Consider the following 27879-nt stretch of genomic DNA (forward strand, 5'->3'; position numbering starts at 1 on the left):
ACCCTACTTACCCTACACACAGTGTGAAGGTCCATGTAATATTCATAAGATACATAATTATCCCACATATTTTCTGAAACAAAAAAGATATAGGTTCACAATGGGGTATATGACATTTGGATATTTTATTTGGTTTATAACACTCTTTTAACGCTTTTTTAAACCATACATATAAGGAGACTATGAGTGAGAAATACCCCTATTTCCACAGTCTCTGCAACATGGATTCCTGAAAAATTCTTTATACTCTACAATCTTAAACTAGCAAGGACACCATCCATGTCTTGAGAATCATTTAGCCATTAGCCTTTAAGGGCTCAAGACGTAACAAATTCCAATCAGTGCAAAACAGATCCAACATTTTCCTGAGTTGGTACATCTGAGAGCTGAACTTTTACACTGACACAGAACAAAGTAGACAGGTAACTAATACTCTGGTAAATTCTACGCTATGCTCCTCAGCTTAGTGTGCTGAGGTCAGCATGGTCCTAGACGGCTCCCAGAATGGATACAGAACACTGCAGACACACTGGACGATGGTAGTCTAGAACATTCCGCTAGAGCTGTGTTTCCCAAACCAGTCTTTAGGGACCCACAGACCCTAGATCCACATTTTATCTCCCTCCCAGCTCCAGGTAGCAAAAATGTGGACTGTCTGCGGTTCCCCAAGGACCGGATTGGGAACTTAACTGACAGAGGGATAAACTGACAACCAAAGCTGAAGTGAGGCTGAGTATTGTTGTGTGTAGTCTTGGGAAAGCAAAAGCGTTCCGGCCCATTCTCTGTTTCCTCTTTGATGTACGTAGAAGCAGAAATGTCAACGGAAACATAAAAACATTATAAGCATATTCAAAAGGAAAACATAAAAAATAAAATGTATATGTGTTTTTGTAAATGTTTGCCCAACAATACTGCTCCAACTAATCAATGACATACAACATCAGCACTCTGACATACTGGGAAATACTCACTCACCTCTTAATTACTGGTCTGTGAGCTGACCATCATTTGTTATCTGAAGCGAATAAGACAAAGGAATATCAGAAATGATTACCAAGCAAACTATGCATTATCAGCCGATAATTTTGAGCATGATGTCATGGTCAGTTAAAAATGCTGAATAGCTGGTCCGCCACTAAGAGACGTCTATAATAGTTTGATGGTGATGATAATAATCATGATGATAATGCTTCTCCTGATGAGTATAACAGCGGCAGGGAGCCAAGCAGGATGGATCAGGCCTCCCTTTCGAAGGCCAGAGGCCCCAGGTCATTCTGGAACTTCCTCTAATGCCCCTAAGCCAGCTGGAAAAAGAGACTCCTCCAGCAGGCCTTGGGTCTGTCCCCGCAACCCCCAACTAGTGGTACGTGCCATTCTCACCAAGGTCCTGCCAGGATCTCACACTCCAGACAACATAGCTTCGTGGATCACTGAAGCACAAACACCTCTCCAGCACCCCAAGGTCATGATCTTCAGAGGCGTATAATAGTTTCATAATAACATAATAATAATCCATTAGGAGGAAGGATAGATATGAAGAATTACACCAACAAGGTGAGTTAATATCGCATTTTATAACGACGTGTAACATTTTTGTCACTTTGACATGCAAAATCTGCAGGACTTAAAGACAGCAGCTCTTAAATTATGATGAAGAGAGAAGCATGTCAACAAATATTAAAATCAAGGCATTGAACAGGCTCTGGTAGCCATTTGTCTGTATGGCAAAAAAACATTGTGTAGCCTTTGATGCAGTCTCTTTTGTATCTGTCTAATACGCCGTATTCATCAATGTCGCAACCATGATGTATACAAGTAAAACAAAAATCGACGTAAAGGTCATCATTCAGGAATAATCATTCCTGGTAGTGAATTTGATGTACGGCACATTCATTTAGGCTCTTGGAATAATTTAACTGTAATGCATGAAGCTGCACGAGGGCAGAAGATATGCATGCAGGGGGAAATATATGGCGACTGGAGACATCTTTTATCTGCAGTCAATTGCGGTATTTTACTGCCAATATCAGCAGACCCTAACGGTGCTCATAAATTAGGCGGCCATTGTTCACGCCGCCAATAACTTCTGAAGGAGAACCTCGGCCAAGAAGCGCACATCGTCCTGCGTCCCGCGAAAGTGCGTGACAGGCGGCGGCATAATCAAAACCTGCCACCACTTTATGTGCGCGTCGCGCTGACGAGTTTTCCTTGATGAATGTTTTGTGTTTTCCCGACAGATGGGGGGGGGGGGGCGGAATCGCCACCCAGAACAGGTTTGTTATAAATAACTGGTGTTTGGATCATCTTCAAGCGAGCGTCAGAGTTAATACAGCTTTTCCCACCACACATGAAATACATACCTACATGATATCCAAAACTCTTTTACTGTACTCATAGTTACACTGATATAACGATCCACACTGACACATTATTCTAAAAGGGTGACAGAGAAGCTTCCAGAGCTCTCTAAGAATGAAGATGGCTAAGATTAATTTGTACTGTTTGTAGGGAGAGTGCCATTCAATGTACAAATAGAATGGATGAGATGAACGTCCCAAAACGTGTTGGAATACATAATGACTTCATTATATTGTTATGAAATAAAACTGGATCAAGTAAATGGTAATGTAGAGCCATTAAGCTGTTGTAGAACAAATCACATGCTTGTTGGTGACTGATGATGGGAGACTGAAGCTGTGATTGTACCTGAGCTGGTTCTTGGTATTCTAGCTGGTCGGCCTTACGGAAGGGGCAGAACATTCCGTGAACCATTGAGGCTGCCCGTTAAGCTTGACATTCTTATGTTGGCTTTATTTAAATGGAGCCAGACATGTGGTTCTGGGCCAAACTGAGGTCCCACCGCAAGCGATGGAGCTGAACAACACTGGCAACAGATGGCCAACTCCACACTGCATGCAATTCTGACAGGCAGGATAGAAGGTTAGCAAACAGGGTTTCCTTTATATGTTTATGCCGTACACTTTAATATTGTTACAGGAGATGTGTAGTTTCTCTGACTATTTTTGAGTGTGAAAAATGTCCTTGTCTACCATGGTCTGCAGCTCACGTTGTTTCACAGTAGGTGATATTATAAGATCTGGATTCATTCAGAAATGATGCTGATTCTGTCATGGTCCTAAAGACTGACCATATTTTACATTTTATATTGTGCAAAATACATTATGTTACCAAAGGTATATGCGAGAAAAAGTGCAATACAATAAACAATAAAAAAAATGTGCATTTATAGACTTCCACAAAATGTGGTCCATTTTTCTCCACTGTCAATACTGCCCAACTTCTATCCACGCTGAGAAATAACAGCCTCACAAACCAAATTTGATATTCAGTAAGTAACACAACAAAACAAAAAAACAGTATAAAGCCCCTAACAGCGGGGGGCGTAGTTGTTAAGGGTATTAAGCTTGTGCATTCATTCCCCAGGAGAGACTCTGTACTCTGTACTGCACCATTGAACCAGGCACTGGACAAAAACACAGACTAAATGTTATATACCCAGAACTTTAAGATATAGTGATCAAATCCGTACCAGATCATAAACTCCATAACTGAGTTTGGAGGGTGACTAGTTAAACTAGTCAAGGAGTCAGGGGCACCATAACGGGGGGGGGCAGGGAGTTAAGATGATTCCAAGGGCCCATGTCAGTCAGGGGCCCCTTAAAAATGTGGAGCATAATTGGATCGGTCTAGGTTTGGGGTCCAATATCACATGTTTTCATGGGGCCCAAAATCTCTAGCGGCCCCCCAGCAAGGAGTTATAGTAAAAGTTAACTAAACTGTATATATTCTATTGTTACCTCATCAGGACATCCGCAGTGGTGTAACATGCACACTCGCAAAATCAAAGCTACTCTGTTCTCCTTCAGTGTTAATGTTTTCTTTCTAATTTGTTATCTTACTTTATGCAATATTTGTGTATGATTGTGACTATATTTTATTGCCATATTAAGCAAATTGATTCAAAGTCAAATATTAAGCTGACAAACTGGAAGCTTATACTCAGTTAAAAGTTGTTTTTAAAAGTTATTCAATTGCTCGGCAGTGCATAACCAAGAGCTTGTTTTTATCGCTGCTCGTTAGACATAGTGCATAGTCATTAAGCAAGTCCTACTCCTCAGTAACGTAGTTGTTAAGCGAATCCTACTCGTCAGTAACTTAGTCATTAAGCAAATCCTACTCCTCAGTAATGTAGTCGTTAAGCGAATCCTACTCGTCAGTAACATAGTCGTTAAGCGAATCCTACTCGTCAGTAACACCCTTAGTCCGTGCATGAACCTTTACAGCAGAAAGGATGCAGTAAGTAGCATCACAAGTAGCATCAAGGAGTTAATGATCACCCACCTTGAAGTATATTTAAAAAAAACATCAAAAGGAAGGTAGGTAGGAAATTCTCATAAGACTGAAAAGTATGGGGGGGGGTTGGATGAACTTCAAGTAATATAGAAATCAATGGGAAAAATCAATTCACATTTGATATTTATGATGAAATTCCACAAAAAAGGATGGAAAAGGCAAAGTCTTGTTTAATATTGACTAATGTAGCTATTAAATGAGGAAAAACTGCTTAGCCAAATTACTGGCTGTGCTGTCAATATGATTACATTATAATAAACAGTTAGACTAAGCAAAGATGATTGGCGCTGATACAGACGACTGGTCTGGCTCTTGAGAGCAGGCATACGTCTTACTGTGTAGCTTTGACACAGTGGCGCAGTCAAGATAACAACAGATCATTACGATAACTCGGTATAACACGGTATAACACGGCACTAGCATCAACATAACGCCCTCAACAAAGATTTATTCTCATTTAATTGCTAGAGTAAATAATGTGCCACAATAGATCATAAAAAAAAACAAAATTATGTAATCATTAAATTGACCTGAGTCATAATTTAACTGCGACGCTTACATTAGATTATGTGCAATGCATCTATGTTTGGACAAAGGAACGCAAAGAAATAAACGTAAACGTAAATTTCTACCACAAAAAATATGCCGCATGAATATCCATGGTTTTCTCACATTAGCATGCTGCACTGTGAGTGACTGGTGCAATTTAACAATGTTTTACGGGGAAGTTAGGCTCACATAATAAAATACAGCTACAATTTCCTTTTCAAAGTGAACATAACAACTTACTTTGTCAATTACTGTAGGAAAAAACCCCACCCACCCACAGTATTTTTCCTTCACCGATTACTCTCTCCCATAATGACTTTATATTACAATGATATCATATTTCTATTAATTGAGAATTATATTATAATCCTCTACCAACTGCAGAAATGCTTTGCTGGACATTGACTGTTATTCAAAAATTTTTCCAAACAAAGGTCTGCAGGAGGCATTCAATCTTCTCACTGAAGATTATTCCATTAATTAGTCCAGTTTGGGATAGGAAGTATGATTCAATACTTTCTATTATATCCCTGCCATTCCCAGTGACTATTACGTTTCTAACCCAGCAATGTCTCAATTTGACGAAATGCTATAATTAATAGTATTATTTATATGGCCTATAAGAAGGTCATAACTGCCTCCAGAAATCAATATTTTTTGACAACAGTATCTTAATTGCAAAAGTGCAAGGCACAGCATTCTCATAATCCTCATGGTGAAGTTCCTTCATTGTAATTGCTTTGGCCTGGAATTATAGATTTCATTAAGCAGAATGGTCAGTTGGTGATTACTAAAATAAGTCTTGGTGTTTTAAAAGGGAATGAAACTGCATGATATTGTAATATACATGGTTATTATTTGCGATCACACCTTCTGTTATGCTCATATGATCCATTAAAAAGAATTAGCATTATGGGAAAATGGCCCTTTCATGAATATAAAAATGGAAACTAATTACTAAACGCTATGAAAGTGTGTGTCTGACCTGTGGTCAAAAGTGCTGTGGAGAACCCCCCCCCGTTTCATGGTCAGGACCTCATTATGTCACTGCTATTGGTGCAGCAAACGTAAACAGTGCACGATTAACTCTGCGTATCGTAAACCGTTTATGTTTCATCGTAAGGTCTGGGTGATTTCAACAATGGATTTTCTTGTGGACTGGTTACCAGGGGTCGAGAACTAAAATACAGTCTGTTTGCACCCCTTCTCCACATTTACAATCGATGTTTTTAAAGCAGTATTAGTTAAAGCACCCAGTGTGCTCCCAGTGTGCCTGAACCAAACAATGATTAACAAACCAACCAATTGAGAACAGCGAATGCCTGATGCAGCTGTGTTGGGAGCTGGGAGGGAAAAAAAACGTGGACTGACTTGGGGTCCCCAAGGACTGAGTTGGGAAACACTGAGTTAAGTTAATTAGAAGAAAAGAATGATTAGTGTGATCGGTAAGCTGTCTCCGGTTCTACGTCTCCGGTTCTGAAGCGGGTGTTGGTTTGATTCTGAAACCGGCTGAGGGTCTCTGTGATTCCCCTGTCGCGGTGTTGGCTGAAGCCTGCCACCAAGGACCACACTGGTTAATAGTGTGGCGGTGCCAATCCAGAACTGCACCGCCATGGTACTCAGACTAACCGTTCTGGAGCCCTCTGACACGGCTCTCTGAGCGCTGGGAGCTTCTGGCTGTATCAGAGCATCGCTTCCTGGCCAGGAGGTCCCATGCCGATCCTGCACTTCATCAACCACCTCCGCTTTGGTCTGTGGAGATTTGCAGCAATTACTCAATAAATGTAAGCAGAGAGGGAGCAGCAATGCTGTGTTTGGTCCTTAGGCAGGGTGCGGCGTGGCTGATGTGGGGTCAGCCAGTCAGGTCTCTGCCGGAGAGCGGAAGGTCGTCGGTTTGAGATCCACACTTGGCAAAATCGACATCGGGCCCTTGACTGAGGATCATAACCACCTGAAAAGTGCTCCAGGGGTGTTTGTGTGTGTGTGCATCTCAAAGGAGAGCATGATGGGATATGAAATGAGACACATTCCAATGTGCTCGTACTTGTGCAAATGGCAAATAAAGCACCATTTCAGATAAGGACTTGTGGTCATAAAATTTCCCAGTAAGTCAATTTCTTATAAGCAAGAAATTAGACAACCAAACTGGGATCAGATTTTCAATATCCCAAATTCTTCTTCTTCTTCTTTTTTTTAAAAAAAAATACCACCAATTACTATAAACCAGTTCGTGACAATGTCCTTGTAGAAATGTCCCGTATTAAATTAATTTTCATAGAATTGCCGAGGGAGTTCAAAATTCTTGCTATGTTAATAGTAACTGCGTGATATATCTGCAGTGTCACCTGAGCCGCACGGACGGGTGACCTCTACCTGATCCAGGGGCAGCTCCGCCATCGTCCTGCCATCCTCGTGCACCACGGTCGCTCCTGCCACTTCATTCCGTACGCCTTTTGCCTTGAAGACACCCCAGTCTAAAGAAAGAAATAAATCACTATTTACTCTGACTGCTGCCAGTCACCGAACAAGCCAAATTGTGCTCAGGGTAATCAATAGTCTCTTCAGTCAATTCATTTATACAACATGCGCATCCAGACAAAACATTTCAAGGCAGCTGAAAAACAAACGTAAGTCCTCACTGCAGACGAAACAAAGTTTTGTTATTGAACTCGAATTAACGCATTAATGCATAATAGCCTTTTGAAAAACCCTAAAGCACAAGGTCCACTTTTATTGCTTGATTAACCAAACAGTTGACATAAAAGCCTGAGAGAACTTTAATACACCCAGCTAGCTCACAATAAAAAAAAAATCTGCAAATAAATGAAACAATCAAATCTAGCTTATTATTAATACTAAATGGATTGACCTCAAACTGTCATGGAAAAATACGGTAAGTTCAGCTATATCTGTTAAAAACTGTTGCAATTAATAGGGGTAAATAATATATGAAATAATATGTTTAGTTTATTCCATATTCTTTATTTCCTTACTCTGCCTTCCACCACCTAAGCCATCAACCTACCAGGTCGGTGTAAAATATCGCAAGGTGCCCCAACACTTATAATTACTACGAATGCTCTGTCTAACCGAGCAATAACCAGGAACAGGAGAATATATGATACTTTAGCAGTGAAGCGCTACTAAATCAGACTTAATGAGCAAGCTGTGCTCTGCTCGGCTTATAAACTTTATCGGCTAAGGCGAGGTTCCGGAAACATCTGTCGTCGGGGGCGCTCCACAGCGGGGCCTGGCATCGTGCCTCTCCAGACTGTCCTGCTGTGGATGGCTGGGCTACTTAAAAGAGACGGCCTGCTGGATCACTGTTTTTACCATTACTGACAACGGCGTGTCCAAGTAGCGGCCAGGGATGTGGCCTCATGCCGCGTTAAGGGCCCCGATTTTCGGGTCCGCTAGTGGGAGAGATTCTTCAGAGACCTCATACACCAGTATTTCTCAACCCAGTACCCAGGGACCCCTAGAAAGTCCACATTTTAACTCCCCCTCCCTGCTCCCAACACACCTGAACCAAACAATCAAGAACGACCCAAACAGTGCAGAACACCGAATACATCATACAGGCCTGTTGGTAGCCGGGAGGGAGAAATGTGGACCGGCTGGGGTTCCCCGAGGACCGGACTGAGAAACACTGTGACGTGTGATTGTCTGCTGGGCAGTTAATAAAACCAAGAATACATTGTCGATGTGTAAAAAGGCAAACCTGTATTTCTATGTTCAAAGGTTGCATTTTCTTCACTTGCAGCGATTCCTGATTGGAAGAATTAATCGAGTAAGGGAGCTGCATCCAATGTTTTTGGGTCTGAGGCTCAGCGGGTTACGCCTCTGTGCCTGCGAACAGAAGGGCACCAGCTTGAATCTTGTCCTTGGCAGCATAGCCCCATCTCTGTTGGGCCCCCGGGCAAAGCCCTTACCCCTGAAACCCCCCCAGGGGTGTCGGATTAAATGGCCTGACCTGATGGGATGTGTGGAAACACGCATTACAATGTACCTGTACTTATGCAAATGGGAAATAAAGCATTTCATTCCTAAGTGTGTAGATTCCAACTCGAGGATTTTCCGAATTCTTGCTGTCCTCGGGAGAATACTTCCAAGGATCACAATCGACCTTCTCCGCCAGCCCGAGAAACCTGCACGTACAAAGAAACACCCGTACACACACACACCGGCCTCCGACAACCACGGCGCATCCAATTTATATCAGGAGAGCCAGCATGTGGTGGAGGTTTACACCCATACATTAAGCGACGGGAGGTCAGGAGGAGGAGGTACTGTACCCACCTCCCGTCGAGAGGAGATGTGGGCCCTTAGCGATCTGCTGTGTCGTTCGCTCCGGCCTGGTGTAGAATAAGGAGCCCCAGTGGTTTTTCAGCGGCACCCCGTGCTCCTGACCTCCTTCCGGAGACGGACCCCTTCCACCATTAAGCTACACAGATAACAGTAACACACATTTAGGCTTTGAATCAGTGGATGTATACTTTTGTAGTTCCATCACCACGGAAACGTTTCTGGGGATTCTTTCTTGCTTGGCTCATATGATACAAACTTGTTTTTCCTTTCCTATTTTTTTTCTTCATTCTACATTGACCTCAATTTTTCATGAGCATATACTTTGTAGTTCCCCGATGACTCTCGTGGTATTGAATTCATCTGGTTCCAATACAACCCCATGAACAGCCTATCAATCACCGGAGAGCACTGCAAACTAATCATTTATTGATGAAACAGGCCAGCCATGAATTTCCAATTGCATTTGTCTTATTTATCAAGTTCAAACAATGAAAATCCAAACAAGCTAAAAGGAGCGGAAGAGAAAAGTGTTCCGTGGGAATAACTTATTCTGAGGCAGACGGCGACTGGTATTGATGGAAAGGTCTTGGTGACTAGATAGAGGAAGTCAAAGAAAGCAGCAGGTAGGAAATGACCTCGAACTGCTTTACCCACGGTGGCTTACACATCTGAATTAATGCCCCTGAATGAGCCAATTCTCTCTTCACGGCGCCTACACGTTTGTGGTAGGTATCTAGGTGATATGTGTCTCTTCTGAGGATGAAGGAAAATCCATCCATGTTCATAAGTAGAGTATCTCAGGAGAACATGCAAACTCCATACATGAACAGAGCTGAGGGTGGGATTCAAACCCAAACCCTACTGTCAGCAGTGCTAATCAGTGTTACTGGTTCACCATGTCATAGACTGAGGAGGGCACACAGTTTATACTTTAAATTTAATAATTGAATTCCATTTTTATCTTCTGTATTTGGTTAACTTGAAAGGGAAGCCCATTTAGCAGTAGTTAACAAATCTCTGCCTATCCACAAGCACACACTAGGGGCAGCTGCTGGTTTAACAGCACTGGGTTTGTGGAAGAACAAAACGTTTAAACTTAACTTGAACGCAAGCCCTGTTTGGCAAACTGGTGACTATCAAACCAAGAGTGGACTGGAGAAACGGGGAACAAAAGTTCCAAGATTTGCAGGGCTGATAAAAAAGAGCCGAGCAAAGATTATGACAGAAATGTATTTATGATGGTGCTTTGTTATGTAATACGTCTGACTGATCTGTGTGTGGGTGTGAGTGGATTAGGTTTATATTACATTGTGGGGACCAAATGTACCACACAATATGATGAAAACATGTTATTTGACGTTGTGGAGGCCATTTTTCAGGTCCCCACAAAGATCTGTGAATCCAATCAAAAAAGTAAAAATGCCAAAAGACTTGTATTTTGTTTGGTTACTTATGATTAAGGTTAGGGCTGGATAGGGGTTAAGGTCGTCATATTGGGATTAGAGTTTTCCCCATGGAAGTGAATGGAGAGTCCCCACAAAGATATAATTACAAACCTGTGTGTGTGTGTGTGTGTGTGTGTGTGTGTGTGTGTGTGTGTGTGTGTGTGCGTGTATGTGTGTGCTGGGTCTTCGGAACACTTTTTTATGTAAAATGAAAGCTGTAAAAAGGCAACAACACAGAATTAAGTACAAGAGTTGTTAAAAAAAAACATGAATAGTTCCTTGCATTTTTTATTGAATCAATCTAAGCTGAGACTGAGGAGTAATCAGTGTGTGAAATGCAATAATAATCCGTTTCCCCACACGCCCTAACTCTGATATGATAGTGAGCTGAGGAGGTATCTATTTCAAACGGCCCGCTGTGCTGGGAGCGCGTTACCGATGAGGGGGGGGGGGGGGGGGGGGGTCACGTCTCACCGGGGTCCGTGCCGGACAACAAGCGGGGGCTTCGTGGGGGCACATTGTCCGGTCTGCCAATTCGTCTAGGGTCGCTGCGACTGAAACTGCGCCCACGTCACCGAGATGCTGGGCGAAGAGTGCGGGGGGGGACGTGAGTAAATTAAAAAAAGCGCGGCGTTCGCCCGATTCGGTGTCTATACTGTGGCTGTGTGTGTCGGTGATCAGGTCGGCCAGCGCCCCCCACACGTAATTTCTGACTCATGCACAATAAAAACTAAGAAAACAGCTCGGGATAAAACGCAACGAGAAAGCGGCCGTGAATAAATGCCTTCACGCTGCGGTGTGAGTTATAGTTTCCACAGTGTGGCAAACTGTAGCAGGAAGAACGGGGATTTGTAAAATTCACAGGGCCTCCATAAATAAACAGACGATAAATAAAAGAATTGAGTGGAAAAGGTGTAAAAATTCTGAGGCTTCCGTTATCGGAGGGAAAGTGCCCATGTGAGAAGCAAGGGTCAGATTGTGTTTGGAGGGGAGAAAAAAAGCGAAAGCAAGAAGAAAAATCAAAATGAATCATTGTGTGATGGAGCGAACAGCTATATAGCATGTATGAGGTCATGTTTTTCCACAGTGCGTTGAACAGCGCTCCAAGAGGAAAGCGCATATGAATTACTTAGTCACTGTCTCCCCCTAGTGGTGAATATTGGAGAAACGACTCTTTATGCAGGACTGCCTTTCTGCAGATGCACACCATACAGTCAATAACATAAGTTATAACTATATGCTTGAAAAAGCTATGTTAAAATGAAAAAGTCAAATTAAAAAAAACATACCGCAAATATACCAAGTCATATATGTAATATGCTGATTCACCTAAATGAATGACTGCATTAAAACCAGGTCATAAGATTCGAAGTAATACCATAATCCCGTATTCGCCATTCAGTGTACTAAACCGCCACGGTTTCATTTTGATTTAACATACATGAAGCACAAAATCAACACACACAAATAAATCAGCTTTCTTACTGAACTACCTCTTGTTGTTTCTGAGTGGAAAATCGCACTCCTTCATATAAATCCTTATACGTTTGTGACAAGGCGGCAAAACAAAGAAAACAACCTTCACCGGTTGAGGGTGAACAATGATTTTTCATGGTTATAATAAACAGACATCAGATATATCTTTGTGATGCTGTCCCAGTCAGAAGTGCTGAGTGTGCGTGTTTCTCCCCTGTCGGCGCTCAAGCTGCGCCTTTCTCCGTATACCTGCCATTTCTGAATGCCTAGCGAACACACTTGAGCGCCACATATTTAATCACAATCCGAAATGCTCCGTGCTGGCAGAAAGAGCGATTTTTGTTTACGCTCATCCCCTTCGCCCTTCCCCCCTCTCCCCATCCCCTCCCCCGGTGAGTCCGCTCGCTCCCAAGGAGTAGACGCACTTGATCATGCGGCACGGCCACGTCGTACTGGGGGGGGGGTGTGCTTATCATAGTGTTAGACGGGGTAACGCTGAACCTCCCACGGACAGTGATTGATGTCGCTTACGTCTCATGCAAGAACTCAGATTGCCTGGATCATGCCAATTGCACTTTTAATTGCAATATAGAAGCACGGATGATCATTCTTTGTAACTGATCACTGCTATTAAAAAATGGTGTGAAAAACATAGAATACGTTATGTATGTATACAGTATATTTTGAATGTCTGAATCAGCAGGCAACATTCAAAGGCAGTATCCTTTTGGGAAGGAATGTTTCAGCGAACTGTCTAAAGGAGACGAAAAACAGACGGGGAAAAAAAAATCATGCTTAAATCGTTTTTATATAAACATCACCTAATCGTTCTCCTCACAGATAACAGGCAACGCGGACTGACCGAAGAATGTAACTTATTCCAAAAGGAATCACAGGTCAGGCTGTCAAACACGCAGTTTTTACTTTAGAATCACATTTTTTTTTAATGTTTGTATTGGTAATTGAATCTTGGCTAGGCATTCAGGGGCAGCGGCGCTGGCTGAATGAAAAGAGTCAGTGTAGTACTCACAGTCTCTGCTGTGCACTTTGAAAGGAAACTCTGTTTTACAATATTAAATAACTAATTAGAAAACCTGATATGATTTAAGAAATGATCAGCCTTGTGGTTAACAGTGCCAGTCAGACGTTACACCTCAGTCATTCACAGGCATGAATACCTACCATAGCTTCTGCATTTTTATATTTTCTTGTTGATGGATGACAGTCATCGAAGACCCTAAATTGAAAAAAATATTTTTTCCATTATGAATCACATGAAGAAAACACAGACATGCAACAAAATAAATGTACAAGGAAAATAATACACACTGCCAAAGTACATGTAATACATGATCTAATCTGATTCTTAAACCTTTAAATAGTCTATTGAGAGCACGGGCATTTCTGCCACTTAAATGCATTCTTGCTAAACTGATCCCAGCGTTGCTGACCTTTGACTCTTGTCCAGGCTCCTCCCTTTCTTAGTAATCCAGTGAAAGTACGGCAGGAATCGGAATTTCTCTGCACCCACGGCAACGTAATACTGGTCATTCTCTAATTCGACTGAACCCAGTAACGGAGTCCCATTCAACGTGCAAATTCTGCAGGACAAAAGAACACAGAGAGGTTCTTTCTCTATAAACAGGTAGTTACCCATCACTATTAGAAACAAAGGTTTAGCTTTACCTTATTTTAAGGTACAAAAATGGACTCAACATTACTATACCATCGATGGTACATTAATGCTGTTTGTACCTTGGGGATGTCCCTCAGAGTCAATTTCTGTACCTTAAAAGGTACAATTACAAGTGTACAGCCCCAGTCACAAGCTAAAGTACACATTTTTATGAAAGGGTATAAATGCATCCTTGAAATTCAACATTAATGGAATTCATCAGACATTCAAAAAGCTTGTTTCTGTCGTCATGCAGTGAACTATAACGACTCGCAAATCATGGGTTTTAAATAAATATATTGCCCCTTGTGTAGAGGACAGCACCTGTTTGTAGAATAAAATAAACGTTCCAGCACCGCCTGCAGTCTCAGAAGATAAGGGCGATGCAGCCTACAAATCAGGGGTGAGTTTCCCGAAGCCTTCTTAACGCTACGGCGTTCGTTAGTTCTATCTTTTAACACAGAACTTAAGAACGACGTAGCGTTAAGAACGCTTCGGGAAACTCACCCCAGGACTGTAACAGTTTCTTCCAACACCCACCTGTGAACGGCTCCTGTGCGAAGATGCACTTTCTCCGTTACCATAGCGAGTACATTCTCCCAGCTTCTAAGAGTGTACTTTGGTATTAGTATCCTAACTGGAGGAACCAAGATATTTCCGTTGGTAAAAACACTACAAAACACAATGGGTGGTACTTAGGAATGTGGCCCAGTTGTCAATAAATATGAGACTTTTAAACTTTCTCCTTAAACACATTGCGGTATGTAAAGGGGAAACGATATGTTTTAATCCGCAGTGAAAATAGAGGGTAGACACTCACTTTATAGTGCATGGCTCATTGGCGCTTTTTTTCCAACGCGCAGAAACCGCTATTTTGCTGTGAACAACGGGTCGTATCTGTAAGGAAACGGGACAAAAGCTTTGCAAAGAAGCCAAACTGGTAATAACTGATTTTTTTTTTTTCAAAAAAAAAAAAATAAGTGGGGTCTTTTCATTTTACAATTTGCCTTCAGTTATTTCATGGAAATCCAATTTGTTTAGAAAGCTAAATCTGAAAATGGATTCCCGAAATGTCTTTCAGTAGGCTGGTTACCCGTCATCCATAGCGGCAGTCGTGACTGCATTCTAAGGGGCCGCGCATGGGGTTAACTTAAGGCCAGCTCTTTGCCCTTGTTTGATTCAGTCGTTTATTAACACACTTGCAGTTCAAAAGCCTGGCCCTTCACCACAAATTAAGCACAAAATCAGAAGGAAGAGAAGCAATCAGAATAGCCTTGAACTCTGATTTTATGTACATTGCAGGTAATAGAGAATGACATTGGGTTGGTTTCCATTATAAAACAAACCATTCCCGGAGTTTCCCCGAGAAAACCTTTCGCAAATTAAAATTATAGAGTTATAGACGGTTTAGATCATACGGATCACGCTCTTGCTCGTTTACTGGATCCGACGTGACCGCAGCAGCGGCCGGTCCGCTCCGCGGTAATGTCAATAATTTGTGACAGGCCCTTAACTTCCAGCAAGTCTATTTCCCGCACAACCTCATGCCAGAATGGAAATCCTTACTTTCTCGGTTATTTAACACACTATCTTACCATTTCGTTCTTCTTTCTCTGTGGTTTTTTGGGCGTTATTTGACAGTAACTAAAAGAAGGAGAACATTGTGTCAGACTGATGAGTTAGATCCTAGATCTGAGGTCAGAGATCTTCTAGCATTATAGCATGACAGAGATAAATGACAATCGCATTTGTAGTCACATAGACACATACTCCAGCTTTTTGAAGCGCTCTGCCCCGGCTGCAACATATCCTTCCCCGTGTTGCAGTTGCTCCAAAGCAACGATTTTGTGTCCTTCCCGCGGAGTGTAAACGTTTCTCACCGCCCCGAAAGGAGCCTCCATCCCGCGAGTCACCGAGCTCAAAAAGCCGTCAAATGTCGAGGTGCGACGCTGGCTTACCACGATCTTCCTCCCAGGAAAGAATGGGTCCCCATTGCGGTACACAAGGACGGTTTTTGCGGGCGGAGGCTGCGCAAGGTAACCTACCTGAGGTCCCAGACATAACCCCGTTAATTTAAGTCTTAGGCAGCAGCCACTTCGTGCAAGCGCCCAGGTCAGGTGGCAAAAGTTATTAAAATAGCTACAGGTAAGGTGAGACACGGAGGTATCCGATCAAGGCAGCGGCGCTCCCTCAAGCGTGCAGCGTCTTATCAAGTGTCCTTGTTTTTTCTTTTACCCTAGGGAGACCAATATTTCTTATTCGATTGAGGTTTTCACTCGCGCTATTTGGTCTGTTTCCCTGGCTACCGAAGACAGTGATTTTTATTATCATAAATAATAATTTAATTTAATTGATAACCGTGACAGAAGGATTACGAAAATGCATGCATTAAGTCAGTCCAGGTTTCTGTACATTAATCCCAAATTCCTCTGAATCGTGCATACATTGCATATTACGTTAATATTACATTTATACATTAATTTAGACACTAGCGTCACAACGTTGAGTAGCTACAGACTATATTTGCTTAACATGAAATGTGCCTATATACTTAAAGCAAACTTCTCTAGTCTTCTAGGAAAATAAAACACTGCATAAAAAGAAACAAACAAGTTGCTTTGAACTCGGCTATTTTCTAAAAATACTCAAGCAAACTGATAACTCCGTCCAATTCACGCCCTTATTTGTAGCCTTGAAACCATAATTAGTATTATTTGTTTAAGAGAGCAGTAACCGGAAACCCCCTCGTTACAATGGAGCTCATTGTGTTTCCTAACAATCAATTCCCTGTCAGTAGCCTATAATTCATCCCGTTATTACATATTCAATTGTGTTACACACCTAACTCATTTTCTTACATACAAATAGATAATAATACTTATCCGTATCATTTCATCTACTACATTGTTGCGATATAAAAGTATTTATTCCAAAATTAAAATGTTGGCCTAGTTGAGGTATATTAAATAGAAAGAATTTAGTCAAATGCAGGGAGCGCTCGGTATGGCCGGAGAGCTAAGCATGTAGTTCGCATAGGAAATAGGCTATGTAAACAAGATACTGTTCCTATAATGAATATAAACAGATGTTAAAATGCCAGTATTTCAGTCTCATCAGGAATCAGCGTCAGACCCTGAAACTTAGGGAATGGAAAAGCGAAATATACATGTTTATATTATTCAACTAACTCAGCAATCTCAGCAGTGTAGCTGCCTGCTACGAGGAATAAGATTGGCTTATATTGGCTTCATGCAGTACGTATGAAGAGTTACCCTTTCCCTGTCTGCTGAGCCAGGGTGACTTTCCCGAAGCCTCCTTAACGCTACGTCATTCGTAAGTTCCATCTTTTAACATAGAACTTACTAACGACGTTGCATTAAGAATGTTTCAGGAAACTCACCCCCGATCCGTCCACGGCACCTCCCCCCAGGTGACCTCTGGAGGTTACGCTGTCTCTTAGGAAACACCTGCAGATGTTTTCTTGCATTCAAGAAAGCATCAAATAAATTGATGTAAAGTCTTAAGAACTACAGTTCTGATAGTTAGGTTTCGGTTTGTTTAGACCTGTGGCTGAGGATTGTATGTGTACAATGCCCCATTCTTTACAAATTATTCAAATAAATTGTATGAAGTCTGAGATGTTGTACTATTTTTGCAACAAAGATATTTTTAACTGTTTTCATTGCTTTGGATAAATCCAAAAGTTGACCTAGAAATTTATTGCCTATAAATTATAATACTACAGACCAAAGGTCCCGGTGACCCAAATCAGGATGTATGCTGGACCGAATGATGCGGAATTACTGTGTGGACATTGAAGATCATTCAAATCAAGTTTGGTGCAGGGGGAAATTCAATATAATTACAGCTTTTTCCCCAAGTAACAAATAAGAATGCAGACAAGAGAAATCTTTTCATTATTTATTACAAAATATATTTTTATTGTGTGTATTTACTCCAAATAGACAGTTCAACTGAATTAACTCAATCCAGAGCATGAAGGGCTGAAAGGTTTCATTGTGCTGTCATGAATGCTGACAATACATTGGGCTTTTCAGGGAAACAAAGAAATTAACTAAACACAGTCTTCCAAAAATGTAATAACTCCAGTAGGTGTAACTTTTGGCTGTAAAAGATTTATTTGTGCTTTCACAGAGCATCCTTACAACTTATATATTAGTGCGGTAATAAATAGATTAGTCAAAGATTATGAATTCCACAGATAAATGGCTTTAGCATGAATAAACTCATGTTTAACATATTAATGCAAGTACAGTTTTTAACAATGATAATTCTATATTTGGCATCAGAGATTCTCAATGATTGGTTGAAATATTCCTGTAATGCTAATCATAATGACTGGCCCCGCCCTCCTGAGTATGTAGATGTTGTCTGAGACTGTGATGGACCTCAGATGCTGTCTTTCTCAAACTCGCAGATAAAATACATGGTGAGGTGACAGGCGACATCATTCCAGCCCCCCGAGGCCACCATCTCGGCGCAGTCCTCGTCTTCGTAGGCGTTGTTGGGCTCTCCATCCCTCCACTTGCTGAAGGTGGACATGGGAGAGCGGTCGACGTACGTAAACTGGCCCTCGCGGTGCAGGTCGTTGATGCCGATGAAAACCCGGCTGAGGCCGGCCTGGCCGATGTAGGTAGCTAGCACAGCGTTGGAGGCGTCGTCCTTGGGCATGACCAGGTGACCTCCTCTGCCCTGGCAGTAATCCTCGGCCTCCCTGTACCGCTTCTCTTCCTTCACCAGCAGGTACACCTTGCTATCCGTCTCTTTCACGCCAGCGACAGCTGCGGGGGAGCGTATTGCTGAAAAATGGGCACCTATGACTCTATAATCACTCTGCCACATACATGGTTAATGTGCTAAAAAAAAAAAAAACAACAAAGAAAACGAATAACAAGAAGCAAGGCTGTATACGTGTCATGTGATCATGCCGTTTTAATCTGGAAACATTAATTATACAAGGCAAACAAAAGTTTGGCAGCTGACGGGTAATCTCACTACGGGATTCGGGGCTAGCTTGGGTTTCATGGTTGGATATGATTTCTTTTGTTGGTCTTTTGTGACTGGAGGTGTAAGAAAGTCAGACGTGTGAGGCATGTGACCCTGGCAAATGGCACATGGGGTTCAGAGAAGAAACATAACATGAGCAAGTGTAGCCTAGCTAGCCTGCTTTACGACTCATTATCAAATGTTCATGTAGATTACACCTGTTACATCAGAGCGCGGTAATCAAATGTTCGATATCTGTGCTCTCCACTGTGTTTGATGATTCATAGAACTTTCTGCGCTTCATTTTCACATTTTGACGTCAGACAGCGTAGCTGTTCATGTCCAAATTTCATAAAGCCTTGCCCCGCTTACAACACTTATTCTACAAACTGAAATTCTTGTCAGTTGTGGCATTTAAAGGTCTGAATGACATATTGTCTACATTATAAACAATACTGAAATGATAAAATAGTGTGAACTAAGGATACGGTGCCTGGAATTGAGCTGCGTTAATCTTCTGTGAAGATTTAGCATTGCTATGGGCCGACAGTTTAGCGGTATATTTATGAACTTACCACTTTTTATGAACTTAAGCTCATTTGATAGTTGTGCCACGAGGATATCCATTTCCCCAATCATCTTCCTCAGTGGTGTACACTCACAAGGAACTCCTGCTGACATCATAAGTTCACATTACGTAGTTCAAGTATATCTTCTTCATATCTTAATTGTATAATACAGTTCCTGGTATTTTGTTCCCGACATAAGTCAACTAGCATCATTAGATTAAAAAAAAAATCATTTGCTACTGTACACTGTAAGTGTAGTGGCTATATGCGGTATGTCATACCCGGCTCTCCATCGGGTCCTTTGGGTCCAGGATCGCCCATATCCCCCTTTAAACCTGTCCAGCCAACATATACTACCAGTCAAAACTTTTTGCACACACTGAGATTTTCTACATTTGCATGTTACTCACTTAACATGTATACTCAATATTCTTTGCCAAAAAATACATTTACAGTATGTTCACCATTTGAGTACCTTTACTAGCAAGAAAATTTTGTATCTTTGATTCATCTAAGTAACCTCCTCTAGCAGTTATAACAGCAGAGAAAATCTGAGGCATTCTTACTACAAGGGACATTACATACTGCTCTCTCCCATGGATGAAACACTTAACTGGTGCATTTAAAGTTAAAGGACAGCCTAGAATTTGACTATGTCATCACCACACAACCAGTTAATAGGATGTCAGACTATTACATACTCTTTCCATATTATAAAGGAATTTTGTTTTAACTTATATTTTCATTATTAGTTGTTTACTCAACTTCTCAATGCTCAACAAGAATAAAAAATCTGCAGTTTATGGAATAAATGGAAAAGTGGTTATAAATAAACCACTGGTGCAAAGACTTTTGACTTGTAGTGCAAATCCTGAATATCAGGCACAATCCAATTAATCACATCACTCTATTTAATATCCAGAAACGTTTCTACCTTGAGATCCAGCAGGACCCATCTTTCCATAGCGCCCCACCAATCCCTTCTCTCCTTTAGGCCCTGGATGTCCTGGAAAATGGAGATTTGTAGATACATCCCACACAGCACCATCATCATTAGGATTAAAATGCTATATTTGCCTCAGCATTTCGGATAGAAATTGTACAGAAGCGATTTAAAGTTGCTTCCGCGAGGCTATAACTTTTGCCACAAGTGCTGTTCCCTGTTTAATTTGCGTACCTGCTGCTCTTTTAATACAACTACAGAAAACGGTAGGAAGGAGATCAGGGGATTTTCCAGCATCAAATGGATGAAGCAGGTGTCATAATTAGCAAGGAACTTTTGGAATAATAAGTAAATTTACCTGGAATTGGCTACTTTGTTTTGTCCTTGCCAATGATGGCAAAGACTGAGCTAAATTAAAATGCAAAAGGCTTTTATAACTAGATTTATATTAGTTTTTGAAGTAATGCTACTGTCAGACACACACTGTCGGTTGCTTTACTGGGAGCTAGCTAGCGATTCTCCGATATCAGCCTGGATTGTTTTAGAAAAGACGTTTCGGATTTGAGTCGCCAGGGTCAGCGCAGAGAATTGGGGCTAAAATAGATATGGCTTTAGTGGCAGATCTAAGGTTTTCATTGTCCATTCCTCCACTTTGCATGCCGTAAACATGCCAGATTCTCTTTCTGTTCTGCTGGAGGTGTTCTGATCAGTTTTCATGCCTGGAGTTCAGCTGGAAATGCAGAAAGAAAATCTGCCTTATTCCTATCAGCGGAGGGGGGGGGGGGGTTAAGTTCAGCCATGATATCCCCTCATTAGCAGCCACCAGAGAAGTGCGCTATCATTAGCGGCCTGGGAGCACGGCTCCCTGCGCCTCTGCTAATGCTGCTCTCGTGACCTCTGACCCCTTGCGTAAACATTCCTCAGCTCTGTACTTCCTAAGCATCATGTCACTCATTAGAGGCAAACAAAAATATAATTTGCGAAACATCTGAAAGTGTAAGGCTTTATCCCACAGTTTCCCCCGGGGCCAAATCATAAATCCTACACCATGATATTTTACGCTAAAATTTATAATTATAAATATGATGGTGCAGCAGTGTTGGTCACGCGACGTTTTCATGCTATTACAGCCTCAGGGAACAGGAGTTCCCAGTGCTTAATGGTGGAATCCTGCCTTGTTCTCACCCTGAACTGGGTATTAAATGCATAAGGAGCATGAACACCAACCTGTATCTCCAGAAGGTCCAACTCTTCCAGGTCTTCCAGGTGCACCTTTCTCTCCTTTGTCTCCTACCTCACCTATCAATAAAAGAAAATCATTATTAATGAGAAAAAGGTAATAAGATCACAGCCTGTGGTTTGGATGTATCGATGCCCTCGGGGCAGTGGTGACCTAAGGCTTAGGGAAACACGCCTGCGACTGAAAAGTTGTTGGTTCAAATCCCTGACCAGCAAGGTACCGCCCACACGCACTGCTCCCTGGATGTTAAATAATAGCTGTCTGCTACTATGTCACATACGGGTTAAATGCAGAGGACACATTTCATTGTTGTGTGACAGCAATGACCATTTTTCAAGTATGGTGTCAGTGTCGACTGTAGCAAGTTATTGCCTGATTCTCCTTGCATGACTGCTGGTGCTGCTAGAGATGTCAGGGCCCATGAAAGAATATCATGTTGGGCCCCAATCTCGACCAATCCAATTATGTTCTGAATTTTTCAGGGCGCCTGTCACTCAGGGGTCCCTGAAATTCTTTTATTGCCCCCCCCCCTCCCCCTTTACAGCACCCCTTTTGCTAGTACAGTAATTGCATTTCCCACCTCACTGTTAAGCCCAAGGCAGGTGAACCCATACCTAGGTTTGCAAAGAGATGGAAAATTTCCTGAAACTTTCCATTCCATGGGAAGTTAGGCTGGGGAATTTTGGAAATATTCCAAGTTGAAAACTTTGCATGGGAATTAACAGGAATATACAGGAATTAACAGCAAAAATCATAGAACTCTGCAACCCTAGCCATACCTTTGAGTCCAGGGATGAGGATCTGGACTGAGCAAGACTCTTCGGACATGTGTTGACACAGGGCTGACCTCGGCTGTGTCAAACCCAGCACAGTAATAAGACCACACAGGAACAGCGCCCCCACCCTCATCCCACGGCCGGCGGAAAGACAGCTCCTTTCGCTATTCAGCTCCTGGGAAGGTAAGAGCAAAACCTAACAAGTAACCAGATAAATAAATAAATAATCCGTGCAAACTCAGCCAGGTGCAATAAGACAAGATAATAAGCTGCTGGACTGTGGCCGAAAGACATACATGATGCAGAAACACTGACATACTGACGATGCTGACCATAAATTCACAATGCACGCAATTATTTATCTGAACAAAAGCCGAGAGCGCCCCTTTAGGAAAGCAGCAATGTGCGCTGATTTTCGGCTCCCAAGTGGCACACTGAGCGGCATTATCAGCAAGCCGGTGCCGGAGACACACGGACCCCGGCATGACGGACGATGTGCCTCAAAATTGACGCGGGCTAAATAACGATGGATATCGCGTAACTACTCAGGTTAAAAGCAGACAGAAATACAGCGGGGACCTATTGCAGATCTTAAATTAAAGGTCATTACGTTCTCATTTTCCCCGTTTCGTGAGGAATTCTAAAACTTTTGCCCCACCTATGAGACTTAAGATAAGTAAAAATATTGTTGCAAACATGTAAAAAAATAGTTTTTAATTAAGTAATTAAGGCCTAATTTAAGTTGTAACTTTGACTTTATGGGAAAAAAATAGGGGAAAAATAAATAGTAAAATTTAACATTTGGCAGGATAAGTCGCATAACCTGATCATATATTAACAGGTCTCTAGAGGCAGACGGAACTTTTAGGTGTCGTTTATGTTGCGCAATTTACATTAAAGAAGTGCTCCTCTGTGAAGGTGTTACGAATTCTCGTTTCTGCATTCTGCACCCGAGACAGGTTTCTATAGATTGGAACCGAACAGAAAAAGATGAGAAAAGCCCTTACCTTTTAATGTAGCCTTTCAAGCCGCCAGGACAAGCGCACTCTGCGGGCAGAAGGGCATAAATGAGCTTCATGGCCGCCTGCAGAAGGATGCACGCCGGTGGCCTGTCCGAGACCTTTGCTTATTCCTCATCGGGACCCCCAGTGAACCGAGGCCAGCGAGAGAGACAGAGCAGCCGTAAACACTTTTCCCTGATAGAGTGACAGCTGGAGGGAGCGGCGATAAAATGCGTGGGAAGACTCCGCTTATGCGATAAGGGCCGACAGGGGCGAGGACTCCGGCGGCACCGGCTCTGCGGTCATTAGCAGACATGGTCCCTGATTGGAAAAAAAATGTCTGAATTATCATGATTAAGGGCCCAGGAAGACTTGGTAATAGTGTTACATATTTTTAATTTCTTCACAAAATGAGTCATGGACTATTCAGTGTATTAATCTTAGAAGTTTCATCCTTCTTCAAGTAGATTATAGCAGCTACATTTTTATTGCATGCAATCTAATATCCCGATACTTTTCTCTAAATGTCGTTACGGAGCTCGTTACCTTGCCCTTCTTATTGTCTTGTAATTATCTGCAGGAGACACGTAATTAACAAACCTTGAACTTTGCATAAAATTTGCATCCTCATTTGACAAATGGTCGAACGGCGCTCTCCCTTATTCACTCGAAAGGAGCTCATTCGGGAAAGTTTTGCGATGGAAATTAAAATTACATAGGCTCCTGCCCTCTAGTGGTGATATGTCACAACTGCATCCAGTCTATGGAACAGCAACGATTAATTTAATTTTGTAATTATTAAAGTTAACTATCATCCGGGTATCCATATATCCAAAGTAAGCGCGCGTTGTCTACGACATTATTTTAGGATCAAGATATAAACAGATTTTAAACTTTTTTCCATTAGCTGTCGTTTTATTGTGTTTGCCTCAAAGTGTCGCTAGATGTCGCTATGACACAGTCCATGACACATTCATTGCTCTTTGCTGAATTACAAACGCTAAGTTGTAGCGCATTGGAAGGTTTTCTTAACTAAAGCAATTGATAAATGTGCACATATTATACTGTATCTAAGTACAACCGTTATGTTTTTGTTAATGACTGGGTGTGATTTAGAGAAAACTGTCATTGGAGTTTTTGCTTCTGCGAACCAGTAATTTTTCTTTCATCAGGGAAGCCAAGGTGGATGACAGGAACTCGTATTGTTCAATGGACAGGATAAAGAAGCCTGTCCTACTAAATGAAAGAATTGTCATCTGTCCTTTCAGACATTAGGCTGACAGCAATTCAATAAAAAAAAATATATATACTTTACTACAGTGGCGATCAAAATTAGAGTATGAATGACATTTTTGTAATTCACAAAGTCGTTGCTTATCAGAATTCAATAAGTTATTCTAACAAGAAAAGACGAGAGATATTTTAATCATTTTTCATCAATGAAAGTTATCGCACATTGAAATTGAAGGTTCGAACGAGACAGTCAAATAAGGTCTGCGATCAAAATTAGAGAACGATTTGCTGTACTGGACATTTTTTGGATGTAATCTGAAAAATATCTTGAAATATCTGGCAACCCCAGTCAATTTGGCTATATTAATAGGCATTTTGCAGGACGGTGGGCCTCTCCAAGGTTAGACCCAGTGGCATCAGAACGTTCAGATGAAGGCAGATGGGATGACTTTCTGAGCCACTGGAGGAGACAGCAGTCATTTTAAGAGCTTCATTGCTCAAATATTGAAGCTGAACAAAGAAACTAAACCATTCAAGTCCGTAAAAAAGGCTGGTTCCCCACATATGACTAGGGCACGAGTGACATGATTGATGAGGAGACTCTCGGTGGGGGATCAGACCGCAGCTGGAATTGCTCGCCGAATTCTACTCCCCAAACCGATTATAGGAACACTTAAATCACACTTCTGACCTCCAAGAACGAAACATGCAAGTTCAAAATCTTTATTGATATATATTGTGTAATTCATTGAGAACAAAATGATGTAATAACGGTCAATGGAAATCAAAATCATTAATCCACTGAGGGCTGGATTCCAAATCACATCACGGCACTTCATTATGTGGCTCAGTAGTGTGTATGGCCCTCACAAGCCTGTATGCACTGCTGACAACATCTGGGTATGCTCCTGATGAGAAGGCGGAGGGTGACCTGGGGAATCTCCTCCCAGACCTGGATCAGGGCATCAATGAGCTCCTGGACAGTCTGTGGAGCTACTTGGTGGTATCAGATGCACGGATGCATCATGTCCAAGAGGTCCTGGATTGGATTCAGGTCTAGGGCACATGGGGGCCAGTCAATGGCGTCAATATCTTCGTCATCCTAGAATGCCCTACTCACGGTGTCCACATGAGGCCAGATATTGTCCTGCACCAGGAGGAACCCAGGGCCCACTGCACCACTGTAAGCTCTGACACTGGGTCTGAGGATTACATCCTGGTAACTAACAGCAATCAGGGTACCGTTAGCTAGTACGTGGAGGTCTATGCAACCCTCCAAAGATATACCTCCACCAAAATGCAAAACTAGAGAAAAATCAGGAAGGATAAGGAGAGAGAAGTGGTCTGTCGAAACCACCTGCAAAACCATAATTTTTTTTTTTGGGGGGGGGGGGGGTTTGTCTGGTTCTTGCCCCTCCTGTTCAGCTGTTATTGCTTTCATTGCACCAAAGCAGGTGAGACCGATTCACAATCGCTTACGCTTACGAACTGGACAGATCAATATCCCAGAAGTTTAATTGACTTGCTGTTGCACTGGGATGATTAAGTGTTCCCTTAATGTTTTTGAGCAGTGTAGGTCTGGGCAAGACAAGAACCTGTCTTGACAGGGTCTTGTCATCCACAGTGACCAAGCCACTCATCAACAAGAAGAATAAAAAGGCTAGACTATCTCTGCTGAGGAGCTTGTGGACAGAGAACTGCTCCAAGGTTCATTTCGGTGACAAAAGCTCAAGTTCAATTTCGTTGGTTCCAATGGGAAACATTATGTGTGGCGCTGAATTGGGGAAAGATGCCACCAAAAGTGTGTGAAGAAGTCAGTAACAGCTCGACGGGTAAGTGTAACTGTGTGGGGTGTGTTCTCTGCCTCAGGAGTCAGGCCTCTCAAGATGCTGCATGACGATGTGAATGCTAATGAGCATCAGAATCTCCTTCAGGAACATGCAGTCCCTTCCCTATGAGCATCACCCAGTCAGCCAGTCATTTTTATTCAAGACAGTGCCCCTTACCACACTGCAAAAAAGACAGTGCCCCTTACCACACTGCAAAAAAGACAGTGCCCCTTACCACACTGCAAAAAAGACAATGCCCCTTACCACACTGCAAAACAGGTGAACCAATTCCACAAAGCTGAGGACATGTAGGTGATGAAATGACCCACCCAGAGTCCTGATCTGAACCCTATCAAGAATCTCAGGAAGGTAACTGGCATCAAAATTATAGCAAACAAACCCACTACAGTTACCAAATTGTGTCAGAGTAGTGCAAGAAATTGTTTATGTCCTGGGGGCGTTGGCGTGCCAAGCGCCTCTATGCTTCCTATTAACTTCTGAATGTTGTAACCATCAAAAAATTTGACAGAATTAATTTGTAGGCTTCTTCGACAAATAAATTGTCACCGTTCTCCAATTTTAATTGCAGACCTTCTTCTAATTTCTTGTTTACACAATTTATATTTTGATGTGGCATAGCTGTCACTGATGGAATGTGATTAAAATACATCTCCTCTATTCATGTTAGATTACCTTTGAATTTGGATAAGCTGTGACCTCCTCTTTGGATTGCCACCTTATCGTGGTGGAGGGGTTTAGAACATAAGAAATTTACAAATGAGAGGAGGCCATTTGGCCCATCAAGCTCGTTTGGGGAGAACTTAAGTAATAGCTCAGAGTTGTTAAAATCTTATCTAGCTCTGATCGTTCTGCTGGGGGACTTCAACGCTCACGTGGGCAAGGACAGTGTGGCCTGGAGGGGGGTGATTGGGAGGAACGGACTCCCTGATCTGAACCCGAGTGGTGTTCTCTTATTGGAATTCTGTGCAATGCATGGTTTGTCCATAACGAACACCATGTTCGAGCATAAGGGCGTCCATAAGTGGACATGGTACGAACATGCCTGGGGCTACAGGGCGATGATCGATTTCATAATCGTATCATCTGATCTGCGGCCTTCTGTCTTGGACACTCGGGTGAAGAGAGGAGCAGAGCTGTCAACTGATCACCACCTGGTGATGAGTTGGCTCAGGTGGCGGGGGAGGAAGCCGGTCAGACCTGGTAGGCCCAAGAGCATAGTGAGGGTCTGCTGGGAACATCTGGCAGAGGCTCCTGTTTGCCGGAGCTTTAACTCGCACCTCCGGCAGAATTCCAACTACATAGTTGGGGATACTGAGTCTGAATGGACACTGTTCCGGGCCTCCATTGTGGAAGCGGCCGTACGGAGCTGTGGCTGCAGGGTGGTCGTTGCCAGTCGTGGCAGTAACCCCCGTACCCGATGGTGGACACCAGAG

General features: G+C 42.3%; 2 protein-coding genes across 6 annotated transcripts; both read right to left on the bottom strand.

Annotated features, from left to right (window-relative positions):
* Positions 1-106: 106 nt before the first annotated feature.
* On the bottom strand, positions 107-15834 carry LOC111858000 (doublecortin domain-containing protein 2). The gene is made up of 12 exons (XM_023839357.2): positions 15598-15834; positions 15423-15471; positions 14648-14724; positions 14368-14499; positions 13604-13753; positions 13335-13389; positions 9223-9367; positions 8645-8692; positions 7297-7397; positions 6553-6675; positions 976-1015; positions 107-791 (listed from the first exon to the last, which is right to left on the bottom strand). Exons 1-11 carry the CDS (start codon positions 15726-15728, stop codon positions 983-985), a joined length of 1044 nt encoding a protein of 347 aa, XP_023695125.2. The 5' UTR covers positions 15729-15834; the 3' UTR covers positions 107-791; positions 976-982.
* Positions 15835-17781: 1947 nt separating this feature from the next.
* Positions 17782-23663, bottom strand: colec11 (collectin sub-family member 11). 5 transcript variants are annotated; one of them, XM_072698963.1, is made up of 7 exons: positions 23370-23663; positions 22366-22537; positions 21574-21645; positions 20338-20409; positions 19685-19738; positions 19410-19508; positions 17782-18647 (listed from the first exon to the last, which is right to left on the bottom strand). In XM_072698963.1, the coding sequence occupies exons 2-7, from the start codon at positions 22493-22495 to the stop codon at positions 18238-18240; spliced, it is 837 nt and encodes a 278-aa protein (XP_072555064.1). In that variant the 5' UTR covers positions 22496-22537; positions 23370-23663; the 3' UTR covers positions 17782-18237. The 5 variants fall into 5 exon arrangements, with proteins under 5 accessions (XP_072555064.1, XP_023695115.2, XP_023695113.2 ...); XM_023839347.2 differs by lacking the exon at positions 23370-23663 and adding an exon at positions 22695-22893 and having other exon boundaries at positions 17782-18629; positions 19410-19505; XM_023839345.2 differs by lacking the exon at positions 23370-23663 and adding an exon at positions 22695-22893 and having other exon boundaries at positions 19410-19505.
* Between the last annotated feature and the right edge of the window lie 4216 nt (positions 23664-27879).

This window comes from Paramormyrops kingsleyae, chromosome 14 (assembly GCF_048594095.1).
Source record: "Paramormyrops kingsleyae isolate MSU_618 chromosome 14, PKINGS_0.4, whole genome shotgun sequence".
Taxonomy (NCBI): Eukaryota; Metazoa; Chordata; class Actinopteri; order Osteoglossiformes; family Mormyridae; genus Paramormyrops; species Paramormyrops kingsleyae.

What these genes read in the sequence shown, in the direction of transcription:
- LOC111858000 (XM_023839357.2), bottom strand. Translation starts at nt 15,728, where the DNA reads ATGGAGGCTCCTTTCGGGGCGGTGAGAAACGTTTACACTCCGCGGGAA. An exon ending in AGCCTGGACAAGAGTCAAAG is followed by an intron (nt 13,390 to 13,603) that starts GTCAGCAACGCT and finishes TTTTCAATTTAG; the next exon opens with GGTCTTCGATGACTGTCATC. An exon ending in CTTTGAACATAGAAATACAG is followed by an intron (nt 7,398 to 8,644) that starts GTTTGCCTTTTT and finishes TTCTTTCTTTAG; the next exon opens with ACTGGGGTGTCTTCAAGGCA.
- colec11 (XM_023839344.2), bottom strand. Translation starts at nt 22,847, where the DNA reads ATGCCGGGGTCCGTGTGTCTCCGGCACCGGCTTGCTGATAATGCCGCT. An exon ending in GCGTGCATTGTGAATTTATG is followed by an intron (nt 22,538 to 22,694) that starts GTCAGCATCGTC and finishes TTACCTTCCCAG; the next exon opens with GAGCTGAATAGCGAAAGGAG. An exon ending in GGGTCCTGCTGGATCTCAAG is followed by an intron (nt 19,739 to 20,337) that starts GTAGAAACGTTT and finishes TTGGCTGGACAG; the next exon opens with GTTTAAAGGGGGATATGGGC.